This window comes from Acanthisitta chloris, unplaced genomic scaffold, assembly GCF_000695815.1.
Source record: "Acanthisitta chloris isolate BGI_N310 unplaced genomic scaffold, ASM69581v1 scaffold40742, whole genome shotgun sequence".
NCBI classification, from domain to species: domain Eukaryota; kingdom Metazoa; phylum Chordata; class Aves; order Passeriformes; family Acanthisittidae; genus Acanthisitta; species Acanthisitta chloris.
In genome coordinates this window covers 25992-48543 of record NW_008659536.1, presented here as the reverse complement: position 1 = coordinate 48543, position 22552 = coordinate 25992, and the positions used below count along the sequence as shown (strand labels likewise).

Genomic DNA, 22552 nt, shown 5'->3' with positions numbered 1-22552 from the left:
GAGCTCCAAATGAAGCCCAGGACCTCTGGCTCAAGGCTGATGCCCTGTCCCAATTCCTGTTTGGTCCATGAGAAGCTGGTTTTCCATTAGATTTTACTGCTGGAATAAGAGTTGTGGAAGGCACCCTCTGGTTACCATTTTGGTCATTCAAGAGACATTGTGGTATCTGCTCTATACAAGTAAGCTTGAACTATGCATCAGCTGAAATTACTGAAAACACTGTTAATGTGCCACTATTTCTTTAGGAGTTGACCTGTAGATACAAACTGTGCCTTGCACTTGTCTCATTATGCCAGAGATTGTTGGATATTGGTAAAATGTGCACAGATAGGAAAACACTGAAAAATTGCTCATCAGAAATAGTGAACAGTTTAAAAAGAGCAAGGCATGAATGTGTTCCCATTAAATATTCATTGAAAAAGCTTGAATAATGAAAACAATGCTTAAAATAAAAGACTGTTAGTAGATAATTAATTAAGAAAGAAGTAAATTGGTCTTAAATTGTTTGCTATGGATAGTTAGCCCATTTAATAAGAATCATCATCTTCCAGGCAAATGGCAGATAGCTAGTAAATAGGTTTTTCCTGGGAACTGGCTAGAGGGGAGAGCAGCTCTCCACACATCTAAGTTTTAGTCACTTATCATTTTGAAGTCAATTCAGAGCTTCTGGCGGTTTATGTAATCTTAAGCCACTGTTCCCACCTTTGTTGCAGAATTCTCAATCAGGTTGAGCCCTTTTTAGTTACATTGCTGCTTATTTCATTAAGAGGGAAATATGATTTTAGTACCAAGGTGTGCCTTTGGCTCTGAGTTATCATCATGAAAGAGCAGCTAGGTTTTGTCCTCATCACAGAACAGATGCTTTTAAAACACTGCTGTTAAGAATCACCTTAAATAGCATGATGTTGGCCATGACTTCTCAGGCACTTTTTCCCACATTTTACAAGATCACTGATAATCCATGTGTAACTATCCTGGGTCCCTGAGAGATAAGTGCCTGAGGCATATTGCAGGGCCCAGAGGTGGCACTGGAGCCTCCCTGTAGTGCTCTGTTGGGGAAGGAGCAGGTCACCCCTGATGGCTGACTCTTCTCACACTTCAGTGGGTTTATTTACCAGAAGTATCTGGCAGTCCATTCTATTCTGTTTTTCCATCTTGTTCAATAGCTTAGTGGGAGAAATAAGGTATAGGGTGGAGAAACCTAGGAATTTAGGAAAGCATATGCTTCATGTCATGCTCTATGGGACCAGATTCTGGTATCACACTGGCTTTATCCCACCCTGGTTCCAATTACTGCCATGGACTTTACATTAACTGTGCTCCAGTATTTAGCTAACTGTAAATTAGGTTCTCTCCTTAAGGGTTGTGCATTTATCTAGCAAATAGTAAATAGGATTAGTAGAAGGCAACTAATAAACCAACAATAATAATATGTTAGCTGTCTTCTCCCTAGAGCCATCTTATTTCCTGCTGCCTTTCCTATGGGATTACAGGTATTCATCTGGTCAAATACTGCCCAGTGTGTTCCTACAAGGATTCCCTTGGAGTTCACTGCAACTTGCTTGTGTCTTTCTGGTACAGTGTATTCCTGAGTTAGGAGAATGCCAAGAAATTCTCTACAGGAGTTTAAAAGCAAAGTAGAGAGGAGAAGTGTTTTGTCCGGGGGGTTGTTTTGTTTTTTTTAATAGGTGAGAAAGGACTATGACAAAAATCCTGCTCTAACTCATGAATGCAACCCAACACCTGAATAACTGAAACCAGATTTTGGCCCAATTACTAGAAAGTAATTCTTCTGTCTTTATGACCTGTACTTCTGTTAATAGGAAGCTTCAACTTCATAAAAAGAAATAAAATTCAGCCTTAACCGAAAAAGTAAGTCGATAGGGGGAAATGTTTTAACTTCAAAAAATACACACCCCACTCAGTGAACCTTTGAAACCTGCGAATGTTTAAAAAGAAAAAAAAAAAAAAAAACAACCAAAACTGCAGCAGCTGCAATTTGAAAAACAACACTCTGACGCTAAAAATAAGTAATTTTAATCATAAATACTTCATAGCTTATTTGCAGGTAGTTGTACACTCTGAGAAGAAAAAAAAACCCACCCTGTAATAGGCCTTAGGTCAGCTGCATTGATTTAATGCATTACTTAGGCTGCCAGAGCAGAGGTAGAATCTCCTCGCACTGCATTAGGAGCGCCTCAAGCCTCCGTGACTCCTTTTGATCAAATCTCTGTGAAAGATGAGTGTCATGCCCTCTTCAAGCCAGCTGTGAGGGGACTGCCCTGCGACTGGAGGAGCACGCTGGAGCACAGCACTGCGGGGCAGCGAGGTGAGAGCTGGCTGCAGAGGTGAGAGGCAGACACAACTTCGTACTGTAGGTCTGGAGAACACCAAGGGGGAGGATCTTATTTCACTCCCCTGTGCACAGCCTGAGCATACATCAGACCTTGAGGTGCTCAGAGTCAGACAAGAGTAAAGAGGCGTGTGATGGTTCTGCCTTAGTACTTGTACAGGCAGGAGTGTTTCCAGTACTTCTTTGTACAACTCACTGAGGGAATGGGAAACTGTTTTATAGCTCTGGAAACATAAGCACAGTAAGAATGTCTGAGGTAAGGAAAGTTCTTTGCAGTTCTATATGAATGTATGTTTTTGCTGTGCAACTTTTACTTGTGGCTATGCACTGTGGAGAGATAAAAAATCTTGCAATGGTGTTGTTTTGGGTATTGAACAATGGAGATGAGAGCTGTAGGGAGCTGTGCTCTCTATTTCTTAATTACGAAAAGATACTGTGAAAGTAGAAAACTAATTTCTCTAAAAAATCAGGTTTTTCTTTCTGCTGTGCTCTGTAAACAACTATGACTTTTCTGTTCTACAGTAAGTAATGCAGAATTGCAGGCTCATTATAATGAGCAGAGCCATCACTTGTGTAATTGTTTTCCAATTGAAGTAGTAGCATGTAAATCATAAATACTTGACAATGTTTAATTGTACAAGTCCTCAATATACATTAATAGCAATAAAATCTGTGATTTGTGACTCAGATGTGTTCTGAGTCAAGTGCTTTAAGCAGATACATTATCATTATCATGACGTATAAATGCACTGGAGAGCAGACAACAATGTAATTTCACTACGAAGTTCTTTAGAAATTACCAGTAAAGTGGAGTCTAATGTATGCCCTTTTTATACAATTTATTGTTGACTATTTAGCATCCAGAAAATAAGGCCAGTAATTCTTTTTTAGGATCAGTCTGTTTGTATTTTGGGGAGTGGGGGGGGGGTGACTATGTGTGTGTGTGTAGGGGGGGTCTGGGGTTTTTAATATATTGTGCTAATTAAGCGTCTTATATTCTGTTGTATTTAACTTCTTATTTCATTTATTTTATTTTTTTTTCATCACACAGAAAAATAAACATGGTTTAATTGTCAGCTCATACATAATGAGGTTTTGTTAGATGTGTTTAAGATACAGCATTTTACTTTCTGGTTTATTAATTGGTCAAATACTTCCAGTCCTCTGTGTAACGAATTCTTGGTTTAAAAATGAGGAGAGGGCAGAGCAGTAACCCAGGGGAGGACTGCTGATATACACAGGCTATGGTTTATCCTTCTGTAAAATCCTTTGGATAAAAAGTGACACTATTTCCCCCCCCCCTTTATTTTTCTTTTTTTCTCCCCCATTTTTAAAAACTGTTTTTCAGTTTGAATAACCTGGGAGTCAGGCAACAGTCTGATATTTCTGGGGATGTGGAACAGAGAAAATAAAATCAACTAGCTTTGTTTTTAATTTAAAACAACCCATTGTTTGAAAGGCATTTAACAGTCAATTTTCACATCTGATCCGAAGTTGGATTTTATTGTGCTCGTTTAGTTGAGATTGTTGTTCAAGCAATTTCTATATAAATTTTTGTAATTCATGTAACTACTTGGCTTCTTGAACCTCGGGAGCTGATTGTTTGTCTTATCTTCTGGTGAGCTAACTCTGCGTTATGTTGCAAAACCTTGGGGCATGTTGTGTTTCTTCGTGTTCCTGCAGTCTGCAAGTGAAGTCAGCTTCATTAGTTTCATGATGGCACATCAGTGCATGGCTGGTGTTGCCGCTTCCTTCGAGCTACTCCCGGAGCATGATCTGGGCTGCCTTGGTTTGGATAAGCTTGTAAGGATTTGTCAGCCAGATGTGACAAGATTGTCAAGAGGCAAGTAAAGAAGGAGATCTGATATTAATCAGTGCATAGCTTGGAGCCAAACTTTCTCAAATGCAGTGTAGTAACATGTTCTTCTCATTTACTGCTTCTCTTTGTGGCTATAGAACTGCCACTGTCTGAGTTTGACGGGTAAAAGGGATGCCAGCTAATAGTCTTTAATTGTAAAGATACAATTCTAGGTGGGAAAAGATCAGATGCTTCTATTTTTAACATCCTTTTGGAAAATACAGTTCAGTTTGCTGCAAAATATGCAAGTGTTATGTTAGACAAGAGTCTCTGTTTCTGTACTTTGCTTTTAAAAGAGTGGAATTGTGGCTCAGCTCTCAGTGCTGGAGGAGTGGGAGGTGGGGACTCTCCCTCCACTCCAGGTCATGGGGCAAAGTGGGTCTAGCATTATTTGAGCTACTAACAACAGTGCATCTTGGTTTGCTTTGTTCTAGTGATTAGAACAATATACACTGAAGAATAACCTTTCTAATTGCTTCTTGCACAGAAAAGGGGAAAACAGGGACTTTGAAAGAACGTCTCGTGTATCCCATTAGATCTGTTTACCACTGTGTATAGTGCTGGTGGGTTTTCTTTATGATCACTATACTTGTGCAATTCTTTTTGGATTAAACACTAGAGTTTTGAGTAGTTTTCAGCTTAATCAGACTTTTAACAATAAGTGAACATGTAAAAAGTAACTAATCCTATGTTATGGAAAATACATTTTTGTTATACTTAATATATGTGGATTTTTGCTTGATTGATTTTTATTTTTTTAAGTAATTGTTCTGCTTATTCTTTGAACTACCAAACCATCTACAGCCTATTCAGAGCCCTAATAGTAATGGTATCCGCAAACCATATCCAAACATATCCAAACCTGCAGGAGAGCTGAAACTTCACAGAAATGGGAAAAATTATTACAAATGTTGGGCTACTTTAGGGGCTTTGCTATAGCCGAGATGAACTTCTGCCTCCTGAGGCTGCAGCAAGCTTTGGCCTCTTGATACCAAATGACTTGACTTCCAGCTTCAGTGTCTGTTCATGGTACTGTTAAAAGATCTGTTCATACATATTGAGCATGTCATTCCATTTCCAATCCAACAAGCCAGTGATTTATTTGGTTTTCAGTAATAAAGACTTCATTTTGATGGTGTTAAATACACCTCTGATAACAATAGAAGTGTTTTCATTTTGTTGTAGGTTGCAGCTTTTGTTGCATACACGTTTTAAAACCACTTTCTGTACTATTTGGCATTTAGTAAACATTTTTCAGACAGATATGAGCTAAAGTTTAAGTATGAATCTTGAATTCATTATCCCAGCAAAATATCCATCAAATGTAAGGAAGAAAAACTGGTTTTGCCCTCTGGGTCATCTCCTGCCCTTTCTGGCTTCAGTGGTGCAGGAACTCTCACAGTTCCTATGTGCTGGCAGCCAGCAGATGCTACAGTTGAAGTTTTACAGCAAGTGTCATCACCTTTCTTCTTTTTAGTTTTGATTTCTTATTATTTTGTTGCTAAATGTAATTATTAAAATCTCCTTAGGGACTGAAATTTCAATATTCAGACTCAAAAAAAAAAGTATGACTGAGAGAATGCGAAAAAGTAGCAGTTTCTAACAGATTTCAGTCATTTTAGAATAAAGAACAATGACATTTTCCCTCCATGCTTTAAAACCATGGTAGGATAGTTTCTTTAAACAAGTAAGGGGGGAAAAAATTACAATATTTTTTTACTTCAAATTTCAAATATAGCAGGCTATCAGTGAGAAATGGGTATTTTTCATTTGACAGTAGCCGATGTCTGCAAGCCAGTTAAAAATTTCCTCACCTGTGTTCAATAAAAGGGAATACTGAGTTTGAAATTGTGAAATTACCAATGGAGCTACACTATTGCATAAAATATTGCATAACTGTAGCACCATAGATAGTATCGTGTGTGTGTGTGTACAAATACTGTTTGGGTTTAAAATTTATGAAATGGCATTAAATGGAGTTGTGTAACACTAAATATTTCAGAGAGCTGTTACTTTTATTCTTTAATCTATGTCTTCGCTCTGTAACAGGAAAAAGGAAGAGATTTAAGCATGCATATTTTATGGCTTTGAGACTTAAGCAGCGGTGTGAGGAGCTGAAAAATTTAGGATTGTCTTTGAAACATTAACTCACCCACATTGCACACATACATTTTATAAACTAGGTAAAGAGTTAAAGATGTATTTTAAAGGCCTTGCAGTGGATTTATGCTAATACTCCTTATTTCTCTGATACTTGTGCAGTTGTGTTAATAACACTTATTTCTTGCTAACGTAGTGCTTGGAGTTAAATATTTAATTCAACTTCAGTTCATGGCTAGGTCTGTAGTTTCAGCATTGAACCTAACATGCTTAGCATGTCAGTGCAGATAAGTAATATGTGCACAATTTATTTGTCAGATTAAATAGCATCTAGTGCTTTATCATAAGAAATTTCACACTATTTCTATCCAGTGACTTATCTTTACCCCTAAAGCCTGAGCAGTTTTTCTCATCAGTATGCAGCAATCTGTTACTCATTTTTGAAATGCACTAATAAGAATGGGGTTTTTTTCTGTAAATTTACTAAAAAGGGAAGTTACTTCAGTATCTTGTGACAGTCACTGCTTAATGCCATCAAACTGTTTCTGACTGATGCAGGCCAGGGCAGGTGTGCTGTGGGAACTGTAGCATCAGTCTGTCTCAGAACCAAAAGTAAATAACAACTAAAAGATCATGATATTGTGACGTTTTTCCTTCCTCAAGTTGTATTTCTTCTTTTCATTTCCAAACCAAACGGTACCAGAGGCTCTAAATCCGTCCCCGAGGTGGACCGAGCTGTCTGTCAGCACTCACCTGTTGTTAACAAGTGAGATTAATTGCAGCATAAGCCACTCTACCTACAAGCACGTTGCTGAATGGCAAAATTAAGTTTTTCTGTACAGTGCTTTTTGTTTAAAGAGCAGCAGCCTGAGTGTGTGTGTTCTCTCTGTCTCACACACACACACACACACACACGCACATTCTTTTCTCTTTATAATTATTTTGACAGTGCCATTAACAAGAGTTGCCCTAAGGGGCCCTTTAGGGTAAGTGACATGCATGAGGAGTGATTTTCATCCCACAAGTTATGCTGTGATTAAAGTTTGGCCTTGTAGGCTGCTGCCTTTCTCCGGGACGGCTCCTCCTGCCTCCTGCTCCGGCTGCAGTGCCCGACACTGCCCCGAGCTCCTCTCCAGTAGCTGCCGAAGCTGCTGCCGAGCCCAAATGTGCTGTGGGTTGTGAGCCTGTGTTTAGTTTAGTCTCTTATCTCAGCTCTTTGCTCTTAGCACTGTTATCCCTTAGAAAAACTTTTTCGCAAAGTGGCGACATGTGGACTCTCGGGCCATAACTCAGCAGCCACCCAGAACTGTCTTTTAAATCCACACACTGATTTGGCAGAGTGGTGCCATCCTGGTAAGGTGCTACCTAATGGCAGTTCTAGCTTACTGAACTTATTCACTCCCCACACCTTTTTTTGTGTGTTCTTTGAGGATGTTTTAGTCCATTATTACAAGGATAATTAAACTTTTTCAGCTCAAGGTGCTCAGCTGTACTCACGATAGATTTGGTCAAATTCTAGGCCAAAATTAGCTATTCTAGCCCCACGGAGGGAGAGGGTAATGGGGTAATGCCACTTGCTGCAGGACCTGTGTTGTAAATACTCTGTTTAAATGTATTCTCAGGCTGTGGCTGTTTAAAGGGAGGTCAGGTTTTGGTATCTGACCTTAAATAAACAGTATGAATATATACATAAGGATAATTAATGGGTTGTATTCCATGCTCTTATCTAGTAAATGTATTCAACTTGTGGCCTTTGTGTTCTTTTAGCAGAAAAAAAAATCATAACATAATTCCCCCACAGAGAAAGGGTAAGTGGGAGGTGAGTGGTATCAGCACCAGCCAAAGTTTTCAGTGTAATAGGTGTTAAGTTCAATTTTTAAATCCATGTTTGGCCTCTGAAACAAAAGCTTTTTGTCTGGGCTTTTCAAAGGTTCTTGCATCTCCTAAGCTTGGTAGGAGTGTAGATGGTCTGTGTAAATGAAAACCAACCCAGTTACCAAGGCTTAGGAACTGAGTGTTGAGTATGACTTTGTGTTTAGTGGCACTGTAAAAAGCAAGTTGTGGCCCACCTCCACCTTTCCCATCTGTCTCCTAGTTGGTTTCTCAAGCAGGAGACAAAAATGTTGCTAAATTATTTTATTAATAAGCAGTTTGTCAAATGAATTATCTAGGACCAGCATTTTAAACATGACGACTGTTTGAATGGGGAAGGTTGGAGCTATTTGGTCAGTCCTCTTTCCTCTGCCATGTCCCTGTACAACTTTTCTCTATGTAATTAAAAGCTCAAAATATAGAGGATAACAGACTGTTTGCTGGATATAACAAGCTGTAAGTCTTGTTTGCTTCTCATGAAAGTTGTTTGTTGTTACTTATGTTTATTAAATAACTGTACTAACAGCAGCTCTTACTTAGAAACAGGTTTTTTGAGATAAGACTGGAAATTATGCATTCAGTCCAATATAATTACAAATTCTGTAAGGACATTTTTTCTTGTTATAATAATTTTATGCAATTAAGTATTCTAGTCTTAAGTATTTTTAAACTTTAGTATAGAAAAAGCTGAACTTGCAGCAACCAAATGTACTGGCATAGGTAGAAATGTACCTGGATGGGAATCCCTTTGTTTCAGGGCTCAGGCTGTGAAAGTCAGGTGATGGTGATGGGACCAGGACCTTAATCACATGACAGATGAAACCAGCACAATACTGAGCTGAACACGTGCAAGGTGTAGCATGGGCCAAGTCTTTGTGCAGAGTCACTCTCAAATGGGCTTTGCTGTCAGACCTGTGCACCTGTAAGTGCATTTCAGTGCACTACTGCTCCTTTTCCCCCATTCCCTGTGTGTCCTCCCAGCTCTACTCACAAGCAGAAAAGGCTTTCCATATTCTGTCCATCCTCCAGGCATCCTGTTGTCTCTTTGAAGTGAGCATGTCAGGAAGAAGAAAACGGCCCAGAGCCTTTCCTTGAATATGCTGCAGGGGCCCTGCTGATGGGTCTCTACAGGCAGATGGGATTCAGAGCCTTACTAAACATGGAATACATTGACACTCTCAAGGAACAATTATAGAGATAAGGTGCTTAATCAAAGCTCTAACAGATATAAGATCAACATGCAGTTTAAGCCTAGTTGTTGGGCTATGTCTTCAGCAAGTACTTAGAGCATCTAGAGCAGCCAAGCGCCTTTTGTAGTTGTACTTGGAATATGATGGAAGATATTTTAGTTCCAGTAAACTAGAGGGAACTCAACAGTGCATCAAAAACTGAAGTCTGTCTTTGGGTAAAACACGCACAGGGGCTAAATATGTACTACAGAGTGAACAGGGGGATACAAATATATATATGCAGTAGATAAACCCAAATATTAGTCTGATGCTGGTAAGCACAGCTGGATTGTGATACAGTGTGGACAAAATGTAAATTGAGAACTTGTTTTAAATCATGGCAAAAGGGACAGTGTTATTTATCAGCAGAATATATCCCTAGGGAAAGTGGCAAAAGTTGCTTGACAAACAATGGACAAAGCAAAGCTTTGCTCATAGTATGATGTGGTATTGACAGAGATGCTTAAGATAAGGGGGGTTTAATTTGTCTCTGCTTTCAGTGGCTGTGCAAAGGATTCAAAGCAGAAGTAATCAAATGTAACTGGGTGATGAAAAAGGAAAACTTATTAAACTTTGCAAGTACAAGAAACCTGGTGGATAACAGTAAGAAGAGGAAATAAAATGAATTGACCAGGAAGGCAGCTTCCCACTCATGTAGTTGCTCTTCTCTTTACTGAAAGATGCACACAGATTTGGATTTGGTCTTTGATTTAGCTGTGGACTGTCCTTTCAATTTAAGAGATGGTACCCACCCCTTTAGTTCCTTTGCAAATCTTTTATAAAGTGTGAGCAAGAAGGTATTTCCAAATAACCAGATATATGTTCCATATTTAATTTTATTTCTAGAAAACCAAAAAGAGAGCTTGAGTTTTGGAGATTATTCCTTATATGTGAGAAAATGGTTACCTGTACTCTAGAAAGTAAAAATGCTTTTGTGTTTTAGTTGATTGGCAGACCTAAAAGAAATCCTAATGCTTTGCAAACTTCTTCTCCCACTGTAAACCATGCCTCTTGCTCCACAATGTTCTTACTGTGGAGCCCCTGCAAGTGTATTCTGGAGAAATGTGGCATGTACCAGTTCTTTCCTATAGGATTTGTGCTCACCAGAGCAGGTATTGTGGCAGGTTTGCATATATTCAGTGGGATTACCTTTCCTGGGAAACGATGGTGAGATGGCCGTAGGAGATGGTTTGTTGCTAGAAGCCCTCGATAGAGGGCATGGAAAGCAGGATCTCTTAGAGCTCGTCTAATGAAAGTTTCTCTCACGTTTCTTTCATGTAGCTCCTATTTCTTCTTCAAACTTGCATTTTAAACTGATAGGAATTTCTAAACCTTGCCTACAAAATATGTTCCTGTAACATGGCATCAGTGACACCATTTTGTCACTAATCCTCATAGCAGAGCAGTGAAGTCCTCAAGCTCTTCATGTGATGGCAGTAGCTTAAAAAAAAAAAGAAAGCAGTTTGTAAAGTGGGAAGTAGCCTTGTGCAAAAAAGACAAGGGTTTTTTTCTTGGATACCAGAAAGTGCCAGAAGTGAGGGTGCTGACCTGTGCATAACTGATGCTAAATACCACCCGGGCAACCTGGGATTTGTTCTTCCATTTTCCTGGTGTCTGCACTTGCAGCTCTCGCTGCGTGCAGAGAGCCAGAGTAGCTTTCCAGCATGAGCAGAGATCTCTAACTCAGGCCTGGCAGGGTCTTCAATCTTTGCTTACTTTTAATTTATTTCCCAAGCTGAAGTGCTGTCAAACCAGAACCCACTTAACACTGAGATTTGATACACTTACACTGCCCTTCTTCTCTTGCTGTGTTTTTAAACCTGCTGTTGTATGTTGCAAGTGAGCATAGATCCCAAAAGACTCCAGGAGAGCATAGGTGATAGCAATTGCTTTATGAAATGAAGCCTGATTATATACCCAGAATCAGAATGAATATGTCCCATTAGCTTGTGCTTTCCTTTAGCTGTGAAGGCTGTGAGTGTGTTGCAAAGAAACGTTCAGTAACTTTTGAAGCATAATCGAAGCCACATCAATATCTGGCAGAAAAAAGATGTGAGCAAGCATCACTTTCAGGCAACAGATGTTAAGATTTCTTTTTCAGTGATTAGTAGTTAGATGGTTTTCAGTGGCCAGTTTGATGGTTAATCTGTCTCTCTTGTTATGAGGAATCATTTGTATTAGAAGTCCAACATTCGGATTCCCACAGTTATGCTGGTAAAAACCACAGGAAATTTTGATCAGAATTTTCAGCTCCGTTTTTAAAAAAAAATGAAGAAAGTGCTGCTGATAATGGATTTGGAAAGATCCATTTGTGAAGGAGAGAGTGACTGGAAAGCAATAACAAGATCCTTGACGATAGCATAAGATTTATTTTTTTAAACCTCTGGCTTGTATTTCTGGAAAATGAAACTAAATAATGACCTGAATGAAAGGATTGTACATTAAAAATTTCCACTTTAATTTCCATCTACATTTCCAATCCTTTAATTATGATTTTCAAGCTTTACATGTATGCAATACAGAAAGTTATTCCTTTGTTCTGTAGAATGAAATTGTGTGTGCATTCCACTTGTTGGGAAAATAAAGCTTATTAAAAGACAATATAATTGCAGTACCTTAGAACAGACATATTAAGGATCACAGGATTAACAGGCAAAAGACAGGGGTATTATTTTCATGAAGTTTTGCTAAATTTCTCTTCATTAAAGTCTGATACAAGTTAATTTGGGAGATAATCAAAGTGCATTTCTTACAAGTGCCTTTTTAAGCGAAGCAATGACGACTGAAAACTGTGATTCACTGATTATTTTCAGAGTTTATTTTGCTATGTTATATATTCTCTGTGACTGTATTAACACAAATGTTGCTAGAAAGGTTTTAGAAGACACAGACTGTGACAAGAACACATGAAGGGAAATGCTGCAAACCTGAAAATCACACTTGTTTCTTCTCAGGGATTCTTATAAGACATTTTTTAAGTCAGCAACAGATTTGAGGGTACACCTTTGATATGGATGTTAGCAGTATGCAAGCTGACTACATCTAAGACTAGTTTCCAGAAGCAATAATGTATTGACTTGAGAGGGAATCAATTCAATATTTAGAATAGAAGGGAAACTCTACTCTCTTTCTAGAAGCCACTTTCATATATGTAAAGCAAAATGTCCTCCTTTTACTTTGTGGTTTTTGCATGTGCAGTCTTCTGCACATACACAGGAAAGCAAAATAAAGACACATACCATATAGAGGAAAGCTCTTACACAAAGCTATGAAATGCAAAATTTGGTGTGGTGTATCTTTCTTGTCTAAGTATACAAATTAAGTAGAAAAAAAATAGTTTTAAAGGTCAGTGTTTTGTGGAACATGTCCAAAGGAAAAGGAATGAAAAAAATTTTGATATGTCAATTAACTTATCATCATGACAGGTTTTTTCATTGTGCATATTTCTGTTACTTCTTGCAGAAAAAGGAAGTACTCTTTTGTAATTTTGTCTGAAGGGAATGCAAAAGATGCATTTATGGAATGCACTGTAGCTTACCCAACCTAGCAGGGTCACCTGTGGAAGGGGCTCAGTCCATGCAAGTCACAGAATATTATGTATGTACAGATGTAGATGATTTGAACTTCATTATTATTTGATATATTGTGATAGAAATGAATCATCAGCCAACTACACCTTTTTTCTCCAATCTTTCCATGAGAAATTTATTGCTTTTTGTTGTTATATGGAAGTATTTTAGCATCTAAGTGAAAATACATCCATTAAAGTGAAGCAATTCACACTGCTTAGGGTATTGATGTGTATTTTACGACTTTATGGGGAGTACAGAGCTTTTCTCAAGAATTCTGTATTTTGCAATGGCTTCTTTAAAAGATTAAAGGCAAAATGATTCAGAGATTTCAACATCTCTGTTGCCACTTGTTCCTGTCCTTCAAACACAGATGAATCTCAGCATCAAGTCACTGCAGTTTGGAGATGTGTATGGAAGCTAAGTCCTGCATGAGCCAGATACCAGGATTTTAAAATCTCAATCCCAATCCAGTCCTGTAGAGCACTAGACATCCAAATGTCAGGCACATGCTTGTTTGTAGTAGGCTTTTGTATGTAGTGTCATCATCTGCCCTGAGTGAGCTAAGTTCTTCAGAACTTCTAAAGAAATGCCCTTTGCAAATCCCTGTGAGATAGCCTTTCTCTCATGTCCTTTTGATTTTGAACATTTCCTGCATCCATCTTTCTTAGCTTGATTGTCCAAAAACTTGGTTTATTTGTATGTTTTCTGCCAATATGGGCTTTCTTATGGACATTATAAGGAGTGGAAATCTCCATTTTGCATAAGACCAGAGGAGTGGGAACATATTGCTTTAAAAGCAGAAAAATGCAGACATTTTATGATTTCATGATCTAACATTTTTTCTTTATTATTCCAGTGCAGACTTTCTGCACATCAATTTCTTTGCTTTTCCTCCCATAATAAATATTCCATTTTATGCAGGAACTATTCTCAGTATCAGATCCAAGCAATGCAAAACCCTACAAATGCTTTGCTCTATAGCAATCCCTATGGAGCTTCAACTAGGACCTCAAAGTTGTGTGTTTGCCTTCTGCAGCAGATAGGCACACACAGAAGAAAGCACATATTCCAGGAAGCAAGTCTGTATCACCCTGTTGATTAGGGATATCTGGATACTAAGTTGATTTGCATTATAAATGACCTTAGTAAGAGTAAAGTGATGCACAAATTGAAGCGTGCAACTGGTGGCTGTCTGTTTGTGCTCTGTTTTGCCTAGTAGCTTTCAAATATTTCCTGTACAAAATGTGACTGTGTAGTCTTTGAGGAGCTGGGATATATTTTGGTGAGCTTAGTCACTGAGAAGCATTAATGAACCCCTGTATCTTTGACAGAATACATAGATTCCATGTGGATCTTGCTGTATATAAGGCATGGCATGTATGCAGAGCTAACACATTGTTCATTAGAAGTTCCTATATTGCAGTATGGAATTCTGTCAATACTATGAGAGGGACTTTCATCTGCACATCTTGGTTTTCAAACCTTCCTGAAAAAGTGATCTTACGTGAGGATCATAGCTTAGATAAATGCATAATTTATAACACTTCATAATTGTTATAAATGTGCTTCAGCTAAAATAAATCTGGAAAAGAGTTGCTAAGTATATAGTTACATATTCTGCTTCCATAATATTCTAGTGTTCCTGCTGGTGACTGATTCTCTTGAAAGCAGAGGTAGTCTTGTGTAACTCGGGTTTTGCTTGGATTGCTTATATTGCACATTGATAGCTATGTGCTGGTGTGTTAACTCTATCTTCATATGGGTTTTGTGGGTGTATTGTCTATGTATAATCTGCACACTCCAAATGTGCTTATATATCACCTCTCCCCCTTGCCATTGATCTCCAGGCTATCCGGTGCACTCTGGTGAACTGTAGTTGTCAGCGTTTCAAACCTGGGAAAATCAATCAGCGACAATGTGAGCAGTGCCGGCACGGATGGGTAGCACACGGTAAGACTTGTTTTTACAATCTGTAGAAAACCCTTTAGGATCCTCCTCACTAGAACAGGCTTTTTTTGTCACCCCTCAACACCCCACCCTAACATGAGTTACATTCAATTTTATCTCTCGTGCATGACTCAAATATATTTACATTTTCTGATCTTTATTTTCAGCCCTGAGCAAATTAAGGATTCCCAACCTCTACCCTTCAAGCCAAGTAGAAATAGTTCAATCCAATGTTGTCTTTGATATCAGTAGCCTCATGTTGTATGGAACCCAAGCCATTCCTGTGCGCCTTAAAATTCTGCTAGATCGGCTTTTCAGTGTTCTGAAGCAGGAAGAGGTAATACAGATTCTCCATGCTCTGGATTGGACACTACAGGATTATATCCGTGGATATGTGCTACAGGTATTCAGAGGAGCTTTTTTAAATATGAATATGATTCTTAAGTAGTTTACTAGCTTAATCTTCTCAGTGGTTCACAATGCGTTAACAGTGTGGCACATCTGAAAGGCAGTAATAGACCTATACAAGCCTAATGCCAGAAAAGCAAAGATGGATCTTTGGTCATTGCTCTTTTTTTAAGTAAGACCTAATTGAAATCTTTCTACTTGCTCAAATCTGTCAACAAGGATAAGCAAAGATTTTTAAAAAGTGTTACTGGGAATGTATCAAAGTAAGGCTTCAGAATTAGCTCCAGTATTATTTAAACAGTGAGTTTGCTTTTATATAGCAGAATAATACATCAAGAAATAAACTTACTATCATCTTAAACACCAGGGACAGTATTAATCTCTGGTGTAGTGCTACTGACCTTACTGGAGCTGCAGCAAGGATGTGTCTGGCCCTATGTGCTCATGCTGATATTAGTCCTTGCTGCTGTGGAAGTTACCTTTTATGTAAAGTAACATTATGATCTTACATTATGACATGAATCAATATTTAATGGTCTTGATAATCTTGCTTTTTAGTGTTAGGATTAAAAATATGGAATCAATTACCTTGAACCTCTACCACATGAAAAATTTATGATGTTACGTTCTTCATCATCTTAGAAACTCTTACATGCACTGTGAAAAATCTCAGTAGGCCATCAAATACATGTTCTGTGATAAAATATTTATTGTAGTTATTGGGAAAAGTTAGGCATAGCTAGAGTTTGAAAGAACTCCAACACTAGTGTAATTACAGCTGTGCTCTGTGAACACTGGCAATAGATCAATACAGGTTCATTTGTTCTCTGATCTTAGTTGCTTGGAAGATTATTAAACTTGCAATGAAAGAATACTTGACTTAAATGAGGAGCTAAATCTTGGTCTGATTGCTCCATCTCTGCTGTCTGTACTTACAGGAGACTAACTGTTGTTCAAATAACGTGTCTTAATTTTTCTGGAAAAACTAGTTTATTGGGAAGTATTGCCGACAATTCAGAAAGAAATAATATCACCAATGCAGTTAAAGTTGGAATGAAGTATCACAAAATTGGCATTAATCTCATTAAATAGAATGTCTTTATCATTTCACTAGAGAAGATATGTTAGTCCCTGAAAAAACGAGACATTTGAGGGGAGGGTTTTCTGTTTGCCTTAACTAGTGTCTGACTCATTTAAATATTTTTTTGCCTTAGGATGCTTCAGGAAAGGTGCTGGATCACTGGAGCATAATGACCACTGAAGAAGAACTGGCTACTTTGCAACAGTTTCTTCGCTTTGGAGAAACTAAGTCCATAGTAGAGTTAATGGCAATTCAAGAGAAAGAAGGGCAATCAATTATAATACCGCCACCAACTGCCAATTTGGATATTAGGGCATTCATTGAGAGCTGCAATCCACACAGTCCTAATTTTTCTGCTTCCTTGGACAAAATGAGTCCCACCAACATTCATCCCTTTGAGAATATTGTAAATAACATGGCTTTCATGCTGCCATTTCAGTTTTTCAGTCCAGTGCCTCCACCTTTGATAGGTTCACCACCAGAAAGACATTTGATTGAGCAAGGTCAAGACCATAGCCATGAAACCAAACAAGATGTTCACATACCATTTTCTGAAAGCAGCTTCTTAACTTCTAGTTCTGCACCATTTCAAGTTGAAAATGAGAGGAGCATAAATGGTCCAGATGTCACTAAAACAGAAGATGATGCCCTTTTAAGTGATTCCAGTTCACATAATACTGCAGCAAAGCTTGAAATGACAGCACTATCTCCAGAAAACAAAATGAAATCTGTTGAAAAAAATGGCGCTGGGCCAAGGAAAGGGCGTGTTTTCTGCACTGCATGTGAAAAGACATTTTATGACAAAGGTACTTTGAAAATACATTACAATGCTGTTCATCTGAAGATAAAGCACAAATGCACCATTGAGGGCTGCAATATGGTATTTAGCTCTCTGCGCAGTCGAAACCGTCACAGTGCGAATCCTAACCCCAGACTCCATATGCCAATGAACAGAAACAACAGGGATAAAGATCTAAGAAATGGTTTGACTATTGCTGGACCTGGAGATAGTAAAAGGACAGAATTTACAGTTTTAACTCCGGATAGCAGAACTATTTCCAGCTATGCCAGCTCTTGTACAGATTCAAAAGGTCAGGCTGCATTTTCCAGTATTGGACACAATGGGGTCCTCTTTCCAAATCTGAAGACAGTACAGCCTGTCCTTCCCTTTTACCGTAGTCCAGTCACACCAGCTGAGCTTGCTAATACTCCAGGTACTCTTCCTTCTCTGCCTCTTGTTTCATCCTCAATACCAGAGCAGCTTATTTCAAATGAATTGCCATTTGACATGCTCCCCAAGAAGAAATCTCGTAAATCCAGTATGCCCATTAAGATAGAGAAAGAAGCTGTGGAGACACCTAATGAAAGTAGTGATGTTGCCAGTTCTGAAGATGATACACGTCTGCAAGTGGTAAGCGATGGAGAGCTTGAGACCTGTGAGCATAAGATAGAGAAGCGAGTGGCCGACAGGGTGGAAAATCTCCCCCATTCAGGTAATTCATGGAAATCTCTCTCTGGGGTAGAGGGCCCAAAGTATTTTGAATCTGTCTTTGCGCCAAATAACAAATACATCGAGGATATCCCTGAGAATGAATTGCAACACTATGAGAAAGAGGTTAATCCAGAAGAAAACCAACCATTAAAAATAGTTTCCCATGAGATTATATATGAAGATCCAAAACAGCACCACAATGATGATATAAAAGCAATGACTGAACCCCCCATGTATATTAAAGAGCAGTCAAAGCACAGGATTCCTAAAAACGACTGCCCCGAATTGCAACACCACTTGCTGACCGGGGGCTTTTTCAGCACTTTGTCAAACAGGGGTGCTGCCATTCCTTGTTTTGAAGACTCTAAAGATATGGATCATGTCAGTCAACATGCACTAGGGATTCAGAAGGAAGAAAGCCGCTTTCATTGTGACATCTGTAAGAAGACTTTTAAAAACCCTTACAGTGTAAAAATGCATTTTAAAAATGTACATCTCAAAGAAATGCATATTTGCACAGTTGAGGGCTGTAATGCTGCTTTCCCTTCTCGTAGAAGTCGAGACAGGTAAGAAAATTATAAACAAAATTGTATTTATTTTGCCATCACAATGGAGCCTAATTTGAAATTAAAATGAGTGTTTGAGGAATGGAGCCTCAAAAGATTTTTCTGTGTATCCTCGTATAACAGGTATGATAACTTATCAGAACATTCATGAAATGAAAATCCATTGAAAGAAACATTTCCTTTCCACTAGACTAAAAGGTATTAAATAAAGCTATGAAAATTTCATAACTGATAAAGACTGCAATAGTTGAGAGAATACTTTAGAGCATAAAGGGAAAGACATGAGGGTATGAATTCAGCAATTTTCCAATAGATGCATGTGTGGACTTATATGTTTAATATGTACTTTCATGTGTATTTTAATGTGTACAGTGTTCTTTAATGAAAAAGCAATGAGATCAATTCAGGAAGTCTTTACTTGCCCTTGTCCTTGCTTTATTCAAGGATTTGGAACAGTCTGGTGAGAAAAAAGCCTGTAGGAAAAAGCAAGATTAGTCTTTGTCAGTACAAAATTAACATTAGGCAGTGCTAGTCAAACTAACACTATCTGGTGTGTATCCACATCAGTAGTGCTTTTATGTGAGATTACAGACTAATTCCTAAGCTATATCACAAGCTTCATTCAGTTTACTGTTAACTGCAGAATTGTGTTGCTGTCATTCATTTTATTTCAGCCTATTATGCACATAGGCTGAGAAACAAGAACTGAGGTTTTATTGTTGACTGTCAGTTAGGTGTCTGAATTGGTCAGTGATAGCTAACAAAGCTATTGAACTGCAACAAAATGTTCTAAGTTTTCTAACTCTCTGTAGCAGTGTAAGAGCAGCTTTTGGCTGCAGGAAGAATGCCTGGATAGTAGTTGAGAGTGACACAAGGTTTAGATTGTCTGTAATCTGCTAGGAGTGCTGGAGCCAGCTGATGCAGTCCAGAGAGGGATGAGCCAGTCTCTGTGGACTGGTTGCTGCATCTGAGATGCACAGATTCATCTGCTGCTGGCAGGGCTTCATACCCTGATCTGCTGCCTGTGTCTTCCCAGATGTGAATTCCTCCCCACTGTAATTGCGATATGGGCCACAGGAAAGAGGTCCAGCAGTAAGATTTGCATTCACATGCCACAAATTCCTTCCCACACCAATATATTCAGATAAGTTTTAACATAGGTGCTTTTGGAAGATGGTTTATTGAAAAAAAAACCCGAAACAACCAAGCCAACTCAGAAGAAAGTTCCCAAGCTTTGTGCAAAACAATAGTTATTTGGAAGAACTTTGCAGAAGTTTCTAGAATTTAACATAGGGTACTGTTACTGCAAGTGTGAAATATTTGTGTGCTTTCTTGAACAATTTGTGGTTCTGATTAAGACATATATATATGCAAGGGGAAAACCAAATGTGTTGCCTGTCTTACAATAAACTCCGTCTTCTACACAGAGCCTGGAAGTTCCCAGTGAGCTGATTGGTAGTATGCAATGAGGAGCAATGATTTTGTATGTTTTTGATTGTTTTAAACTGAATCCAAAGGTGCCCATTTGAAAACTGCAAGTTGCATAAAATGCAATATGCTTTTTTTTTCAAGGACATTCCTGTCAAGGAAAAGCTCTGTACTGGTGTGTACAGCTGCATCCTGGCACATGGTTACAGTACTTGAGATCATCAATATTTTTTGCAGATTCAGGTGTCACTCCTTTCTTGCTTTGTCTGTTGGAAAAGAATCTTGTTTCTTACCCCTCTCATCCCATTCTATGATCTCAGTTCAGTTTACAGCCTTTAGTCTGTCCTCCAACTCTTTTAGGCCCAGCACTGGATCTAGCAGAGCAAACAGCAGTCCACAGTGCAGGAGAAAATCTGAAACATTGATTTCTCTAGAGTTATTTCTGATATATACCAGTGCAAGCAAGTTCAGAAAACCAGTCACATGTGGAAATCGTCCATGTGCACTCCCAGTGTGGCAGTTGGTCAGATTAGAAGTACACAGTTCATGCATGCTACTAAATATTGATTTTTTTCTTTGTTAATGATCATTATGAAACAGCTGTTAAGTGAGGCGAAACACTTTCTTGCTAAGCTTGTCTTTGTTCTTCTAGACATAGTTCAAACCTAAATCTTCATCATAAGCTTCTGACTAAAGATACACTGGAATTCAACAACCATTTCAATGCAACATACCTCTTGAAAGACATGGCTAAGGAGTTTTGCCAAGATGTCTCTTTAAAACAACATGTTGGACATACTTCTGTAATCTTCAAAGGAATGAACAGAACAGGCAGCTACGTTTTTCCAATGAGCAAAATTAGAGAACCCTGTTCTGAGAGTTATGGATACGATCCATTAAATGATGGAGCTGTTCTGGATCTAAGCACTACTTCCAGCATTAAATCTGAGAGCAGTGCTCATTCTTCTTGGGATTCTGACGGAGGAAGTGAAATATGCACCATGCCCTTGGATGATAGTGATGAAAGCTGTGAAGGACCCAGCCTAATGCCCAATGATGAACTCTACCAAGACTGTACTTTAATTGAGAAAGCCAATCAAAACTTTACAAATTTACCTTCCAGTTTGCCAATAACTTGTCATATATGTCAAAAAACATATAGTAATAAAGGAACTTTCAGGGCTCATTACAAAACTGTGCATCTCCGCCAGCTCCACAAATGCAAAGTCCCAGGTTGCAACACAATGTTTTCATCTGTTCGCAGTCGGAACAGGCACAGTCAAAACCCCAATCTGCACAAAAGTCTGGCTGGGTCACCAACAAGCTTGCAGTAAGATCAGACTGGTCTTAATTTATTTCTGCTAAAAATTAATCATTTCAATTAAGGAATGTGTTAACATTAGTTTTATTTAAACTCGTTTGACTTCTAGCCCACTCAACAACCACAGTCAAATTCTTTTCTCCTGTATGTGCTCTCCAGCAGTTTCAGTTAGCAAAGCTTGGTGCTCTAGTTTTTGTGCAATTGTTTGATGTTGAATAGCTAAAGCTTCTGCAATGAAAAGAAAACATCTTAGAAATGGGGAAAATATGGAGACATTAACTAAAGTGTTTCTGATACCTGTGAAGTACTGCTTGCCAACAATAGGAGCTTCAAATGAGAACCATCATCCCTTGTGTTTACATGTTAAATGAGTTGTGTTGTGTAAGAAATGAGGAATGATTGGGGTGAGTTTCCTCTGGTTAGGTTGAGAGTTTTGGGGCTAACATTTTTGTTCCTGAGACCTTAGTCTGAAACTGCCTTGCAGTATTAGTTGACCATGGTGCAGTCTACTACCTATCAAAATTCGAAAGATAAAATACAAATTTGGGAAAACTTTGCGTAGTCAAAATCATCTGAAAATCCTGTGGTCCTTACTCTTTAAGGCTGTGTTTCACTTGAATAAAGATTGCAGTATTTTGAGCTTCTTAGAGTTGAAAACCATTTGCTTCGCAAGAGGAGGGACTGCCTCACTTGGCTGAGTTGCCTGAATAAATCTGAGATGTTCTGATAAATTGTAGTGATAGAAAGAATGAGTAGGTTAAGCTAAAATTTCTAAACCACAGCAAATGTATCCATAAATTAGGTTGAAAAAAGTAAACCCTTTAACTTAAAATGCACTTTTTGAGTTCCACTTTCAGGAAGACAAAAGTTGTTTGTTAAAAATAAAAAAAAGAAAGGAGGAAAATAACCCCAACTAAATATCCAAATTGCTTAAGAGTTTGAAGGTTCACTTTTAAGCCTTTGAGAGAAAGAGATAAAATGGATGCAGTAGATATCTCTCATGATTCGGCAGTTATTGTTTTACTAGTGGGGGATAAAACACAGTGATCTTTGTAAGAATAGAAGAATGTTTATTCTCATTCACACCTCTTTTTCTTTTATGAGAACATTGTTCAATATCTCTTCAAATGGTTCATATCTTTCTACTTGCCCCTGTAATTAACAGTATTTTGCATTATGTTCTATGCACTTAAGACTGGCCTTGCATTGTATTTAAAAAATACTTTAATATATAATTTGTAGCCACATCATACCAATGCTGTGTGTGTACTTGTGGTGCATCTTCTTTGACTGAATCATTTCCAAAGAGGTAAAGAAGTAAGAAA

At 38.3% G+C, this 22552-nt stretch overlaps 1 protein-coding gene across 1 annotated transcript; it reads left to right on the top strand.

Moving 5' to 3' along the window:
• Nucleotides 1-2464: 2464 nt before the first annotated feature.
• On the top strand, nt 2465-21240 carry BNC1 (basonuclin 1). The gene is made up of 5 exons (XM_009069421.1): nt 2465-2609; nt 14832-14934; nt 15099-15334; nt 16554-18478; nt 20559-21240. Exons 1-5 carry the CDS (start codon nt 2601-2603, stop codon nt 21238-21240), a joined length of 2955 nt encoding a protein of 984 aa, XP_009067669.1. The 5' UTR covers nt 2465-2600.
• Nucleotides 21241-22552: the final 1312 nt, after the last annotated feature.

What these genes read in the sequence shown, in the direction of transcription:
- BNC1 (XM_009069421.1), top strand. An exon ending in GCACGGATGGGTAGCACACG is followed by an intron (nt 14,935 to 15,098) that starts GTAAGACTTGTT and finishes CTTTATTTTCAG; the next exon opens with CCCTGAGCAAATTAAGGATT. An exon ending in TCCGTGGATATGTGCTACAG is followed by an intron (nt 15,335 to 16,553) that starts GTATTCAGAGGA and finishes TTTTTGCCTTAG; the next exon opens with GATGCTTCAGGAAAGGTGCT.